At 43.3% G+C, this 6354-nt stretch overlaps 1 protein-coding gene across 1 annotated transcript; it reads left to right on the top strand.

The window, feature by feature from the left end:
* The first annotated feature begins 844 nt into the window (after positions 1–844).
* On the top strand, positions 845–1405 carry LOC138879817 (uncharacterized). Its single transcript, XM_070159454.1, has one exon. It carries the CDS (start codon positions 845–847, stop codon positions 1403–1405), a length of 561 nt encoding a protein of 186 aa, XP_070015555.1.
* Positions 1406–6354: the final 4949 nt, after the last annotated feature.

Consider the following 6354-nt stretch of genomic DNA (forward strand, 5'->3'; position numbering starts at 1 on the left):
AGGACAGCAGTGGAGACCGGCACCAAATCAGCAATACAGACCTAACATGCCTCAGCCTGGGGGCATGCAAGTTCAAGGCCAAATGGTGCCATACCACCAGAGACAACAGGGCTACCCACAGCAGAACCAACAACAGTTGACATATCAGTCACCTCCTCAGCAACAAGATAACAACATGGTAGAGATCAGGGGGATGCTCCAGCAACTCATTGGGACAAATGGTAAGATACAAGAAAAGTTGGCAGTACATGATTCAGCTATAAAGAACATTGAAACTCAGTTGGGGCAGTTGTCTATGGCTTTAAACAACCGCCCCCAGGGAACATTGCCACCGGACACAAATATTAACCCCAAGGAGCAAAACCCGAATCAGTTGATGGCAGTAAGTCTACGGAATAGGAGAGATTTAGACAAAGAGTAGGAGGTTGCACAAGCCAGCAAAAAGACTATGCCAGTCACTCCAATTCCACTAGAGGTAGATGAACCATCAAATCTGACAGAAGTGGTGGTTGAATAGGGTCAAGATGAAAATGGTAAGGCTAAGGTAAATGAACAAGCTGTAGAGCAGGTGGTGCCTCTTGTGCCACAGAACCCCAACAAACAGAAGCCAGCAAATAGTGCACAAAGGGTGATACCTGCACCATTCCCTCAGAGACTGGTAAAACAAAAGAAAGAAGATCAATACAAGAAATTCATGGAGATGCTGTGCCAAATGAATATTCCTTTGATGGATGCCTTGAGGGAGATGCCAGGTTATGCAAATATGATGAAAGACCTAATGTTACGGAAGTTTGATTTTTAGGACCTATCTACAAAGGCATTCTTGATGATTGTGACCAAACCGATGGCTCAAAAGATGTCAGACCCAGGTAGCTTCACTGTTCCATGCAAAATTGGGAGTTATGCCTTTGCAAAGGCATTATGTGATTTGGGAGCCAGCATAAATTTGATGCTTCTGGCTGTATACACCAAACTGGGCATTGACAGAGCTAGACCAACTTCGATGCTGCTGCAGCTGGCTGACCGCATGGTAAAAAGGCCTACTGGGATTCTTGATGATGTGTTGGTGCAAGTGGGGAAGTTCGTGTTCCCTGTAGACTTTGTTATTTTGGACTGTCAGGTAGATGAAGAGATACCTATCATTTTAGGTAGGTCATTTTTGGCCACTGGGAGAGCACTGATCGATTGTGAGACTAGGGAATTAAAAATGAGACTAAACGATGAAGAAGTCATATTCAATGTTCAGCAATCTATGAGGAGACCCAGTGAATATGCTAATTGCTCTCTAGTGGAGACAGTGGATATGATCCCGAAAGAAGATGATGTGACCCTGACTGCTAAAGATCCATTGGAGGCATGTCTGTCAAATTTAGAAGAAATGGATGGTGAAGGGTTAGCTGAGTGAGTCATGGCACTTGAAGGCCAAGGATTCTGGAAAAGGGAACCTCAGTTCGAGTCCCTTGAGTTAGAAAAAATAGCTACACCTCCAGCAAAGCCATCAGTAGAGGAACTACCCAAGCTGGAGCTGAAGCCGCTCCCAGCTCACCTCAGGTACGTTTTCTTAGGCCTTGATTCTACTTTGCCTGTTATTATATCATCCGGTTTGCTAGATGTGCAGGTAGAACAGCTCTTACAGGTACTGCAGGAAAGTAAGACTGCCATTGACTGGACCATGGCAGACATAAAGGGTATCAACCCAGCTTTCTGTATGCACAAAATTCTCTTGGAAGAAGGGCACAAACCTTCTAGAGAACATCAACGAAGGCTGAACCCGAACATAAAAGAGGTAGTAAAAGAGGAAGTGATCAAATGGTTAGATGCGAGAATCATCTTCCCCATCTCTGATAGCAATTGGGTCAGTCCTGTCCAATGTGTGCCGAAAAAGGGGGAATGACTGTTGTGCAAAATAAGAACAATGAGTTGATCTCAACTCGTACAGTAACGGGATGACGGATTTGCATGGATTACCGAAAATTGAACACAGCCACCCGGAAGGACCACTTCCCCTTGCCTTTCATTGACCAAATGTTGGACAGGCTGGCCGGGCGATCGCACTTCTGTTTCTTGGATGGATATTCGGGGTACAATCAAATATCAATAGCCCCCGAAGATAGAGAGAAAACATCCTTCACTTGTCCTTATGGCATCTTCACCTTTCGGAGAATGCCTTTTGGGCTTTGCAATGCACCGACGACATTTTAATGGTGCATGTTAGCCATTTTCACAGACATGGTGGAGGATATTATGGAGGTCTTTATGGATGATTTCTCCGTGGTGGGAGATTCATTAGAGGATTGTCTTCACAACTTAAAGAAGAGTGATCAAAAGATGTGTGGAGACAAATTTAGTGTTGAACTGGGAGAAGTGCCATTTTATGGTACAAGAAGGGATAGTCTTGGGGCATCGAGTGTCCGGTAAAGGAATTGAGGTCGACCATGCTAAGGTTGACGTGATTGAAAAACTACCGCCGCCCACTTCAGTCAAGGTGGTGAGAAATTTCCTTGGGCACGCCGGGTTCTACAGGCGATTCATAAAAGATTTCTCCAAAATTGCTAACCCATTATGCAAACTCCTTGAAAAGGATAACCTCTTTGTGTTTTCTAATGATTGCAGGTTGGCATTTGAGGAGCTGAAGAAGCGATTGATGACTGCACCCATCATTGTTGCACCCAACTAGGAGCAGCCATTTGAGCTCATGTGCGACGCAAGTGACTATGCCATAGAAGCAGTCTTGGGGCAGCGAAAGGATAAACTGATGCACCTGATTTACTATGCAAGCAGAACGCTAAGCGGTGCACAACTCAATTACACCGTGACGGAAAAGGAAATGTTGGCTGTTGTTTTTGCATTCGACAAATTCAGGTCATACTTGATTGGCTCGAAAGTTATTGTTTACACTGACCATACAACAATTAGGTACCTGATAGAAAAGAAGGAGTCAAAGCCACGCTTGATTCGCTGGGTTCTTCTTTTACAAGAATTCGATCTGGAAATACGTGACCGAAAAGGGACAGAAAACCAAGTAGCTGACCACCTCTCAAGGTTGGAATGAGCTGAAAATTAGGTAGATGTTGAGGATATAACAGAGATATTCTCGGATGAACAGTTACTGACAATGACAATGGAGGATTCACCATGGTATGCTGATATTGCTAATTATTTAGCAAGTGGTATTGTACCTTATGAACTCTCCTCAATACAGAAGAAAAATTTCTTTCGTGATTGTCGGTATTATTATTGGGAAATATGTGTAGATAACATGATCCAGCGGTGTATCCCCGAGAAAGATCAACATTTTGTTTTGCAGGCTTGCCATACTTCACCATATGGTGGACACTTTGGAGGAATTCGAATAGCAGCTAAGGTGTTGGAGTCAGGCTTGTACTGGCCTACTCTGTTCAAGGATGCTCATGCTTGGGTTAAAAGCTGCGATGAATACCAAAGAACTGGCAACATATCTCGTAGACACGAGATGCTAATGACCACAATTCAAGAGGTGGAGATTTTTGACATGTGGGGGATTGACTTCTTGGGGCCATTTGTTAGCTCGTATGGTAACAAGTACATATTGGTAGCAGTTGACTATGTCTCCAAGTGGGTCGAAGTAGTGGCTCTTCCGACCAATGATGCTAAAGGGGTACTAGGCTTTCTAAAGAAGAACATTTTTACATGTTTTGGTACCCCAAGAGCTATACTCAGTGATGGCGGAACCCATTTCTGCAATAGAGCATTCGCACGACTGTTGGAAAAATATGGAGTTCGTCGTAAAGTGACCACCTCGTACCACCCACAATCGAGCGGGCAAGTTGAAGTGTCCAACAGGGAGATTAAAAGTGTCCTCACAAAAACAGTGAATGCAACAAGGACTGACTGGGCAAAGAAATTGGATGATGCATTATGGGCGTACCGCACAGCCTTCAAAACCCCAATTGATATGTCACCGTACAAGTTGGTGTTTGGCAAGTCATGCCACCTCCCAGTTGAGCTAGAGCATAAAGCACTTTGGGCATTGCGGCAGTTAAACTTAGACATGGAGACAACAGGGACTAACAGAATCACTGGGTTACATGAACTCGAGGAATTCAGGTTCCAGGCCTTTAAGAGTGCTAAATTATACAAAGAAAGGATGAAATTAATGCATGATAAGCACATCTTGGATCGAAACTTCAAACCCGAAGATCTAGTGTTGTTATACAAATCGAGATTGAGATTGTTCCCAGGTAAGTTAAAGTCCCGATGGTCAGGACCCTTCAGAGTGGTGCAATTGTTCCTAAGTGGAGCTGTAGAGATTGTATCAGAAGATAGGACACATAGGTTCACAGTAAATGGGCAAAGGTTGAAACATTACCTTGGAATAGCTGAAGAAAAAAGTGATAGAGTAGTAATCACTTTAGAAGAGCCCCAATACGCGAATGAGGATTGATGATCAAATGTTTGCGTCGTGCCAAGACGTTAAATCAGGCGCTGCGTGGGAGGCAACCCACGAGTGTTGTTGTTAGTGTGTTAAAAAAAAGCGTCAGCACCATGACCGCGGTGAACCGCGGTAAACCACGGTGGAAGGTAAACATTCTGCCTCGAATTTTTCATCTCACCGCGACCGTGGTGGACCGCGGTAAACTGCGGCGAGGCGTAAACTTTCTGCCTCAAGATTTTAAACCCACCGCGGCTGACCACGGTGCGTACCAGGTATTTTAATTTTTTTTTTTGCGTTTTTCTTTTCTCTTTTCTTCCTCTTTTAATTTCAAAACCCAAAACCCCCCTCTTAAACCCAAAATACCTGATCTCCTCCCCCAAATTTTCAATCTCTCCCTCTCTCTAAACCCTAACCACCCAAATAATCTCTTCTTCTTCTTCTGCCCTCATACTAACATCCCCCACCTCCATTCCTCTCACCCATTCTTCAACTACGGTATGTTCCTCACCTATTCCCTCTCTTTTCTTTGGTATTGTGTTGTATTGTATTGTAGTTTATGTAGTTTTATGTTGATATGGTGTTGTAATTGTTGGTAGATTTTTTTTAGTTTCTTTTTGTTTTTATATTAAATTTCATTTTTGACCATGATTGGTGAAGGGGCTGTATAATTAATATTTGGAACGGTGTTTGTTGGTGGGTGATTGAATGACACGAGTATGGGGTGTGTTGGTGTGGAAGTATACTTGATTGGGGAGGAGTTTTGATGTACCCAGTAGGGCTATATGTGCTTGGATAATGCCCTGCTCACAAGGTGTTTGGGAAATTGCCCCAATGGAGATATAAGGAGCTATTGTGACATGGTTATGGTAAAGTCTGAGTAACCATCCATAGTCACATATTTTGCGCACTCACTAATAGGCGTTTCGTTGTATGACAGGTACAATGAGTTCTTCCAGGAAGAGACGAAATTGAAAATCCTTTTTGAATTTACTTTCCTTGCTAACTAATATTCTCTTTAGTTATCCAAAGTTCTTTCCATACTATAGAATATACTATACCCACAATATATTTTCTTTCCATAAAAAAATATATTCTTCCTTGGTCTTGTAGTATCTCTTCCATATGGTATCTTCCTTCCACAAAGTAAATATCTTCTCCATGATTTTAGCAACTTTCTTTTTAAGATGTTGAAAACCTTTCCATCCATAATTTCCGTAGATTCTTCTTCTGATATTGTAGGGAGCCATTCAATATTTGAAATTTGACTTTCAAATATTATTTATTTTATGACGTTTGAAGATTAAATCTCTGAAAATAATCACCGGACCCTCCACTAGCGGACCGGGAGGCTCTTCACGAGCTAGGAGCCAAGCCAATGCACCTCAGTTCGATAGCACTCGGTTTGTATCCAAATCAGCGGAGGATAGGTACAACCAGAAAGCAACTAAGAAGTTGCAACCTGAGGTGCACATTGATCGAACGACTTTGGAGGTGGAATGCCCCAATATGTTTAATGAGCTGAGGCGGTGTCAGCTGGATATCTTCTTCGAGGTACCGGAGGAGGCTAATGTTCAACTAGTAAGGGAGTTCTATGCGAACTTGCCAGAATATGAGAATGGGGTTGTGACGGTGCACAACACCCCGGTAAATGCATCCCTCGACACCATCCGCAGGGTATACAGGCTGCTAGTGTTCAGAGGTGAATTTGATCCTTATCGTACTTTTAGTGGTACACGGGCCTTGTGGGGAACTCTTCTCGATACTATCTGTATGCCGAATGGAGAATACCTATGGATTAAGCACAGGATTACTCTCAACTCCCACTGTCTGAATTGGGAGGCTAAGTGTTGGCTCACCATTGTCAACAGTCGATTGTTGCCATCCAGCAACATGACAGATATTAATCTACCACGGGCATCCGCAATCCACTGTTTCATGTC

The sequence above is a fragment of the Nicotiana sylvestris genome, chromosome 10, assembly GCF_000393655.2.
Source record: "Nicotiana sylvestris chromosome 10, ASM39365v2, whole genome shotgun sequence".
In the NCBI taxonomy this organism is placed as follows: domain Eukaryota; kingdom Viridiplantae; phylum Streptophyta; class Magnoliopsida; order Solanales; family Solanaceae; genus Nicotiana; species Nicotiana sylvestris.

What these genes read in the sequence shown, in the direction of transcription:
- LOC138879817 (XM_070159454.1), top strand. Translation starts at nt 845, where the DNA reads ATGGCTCAAAAGATGTCAGACCCAGGTAGCTTCACTGTTCCATGCAAA.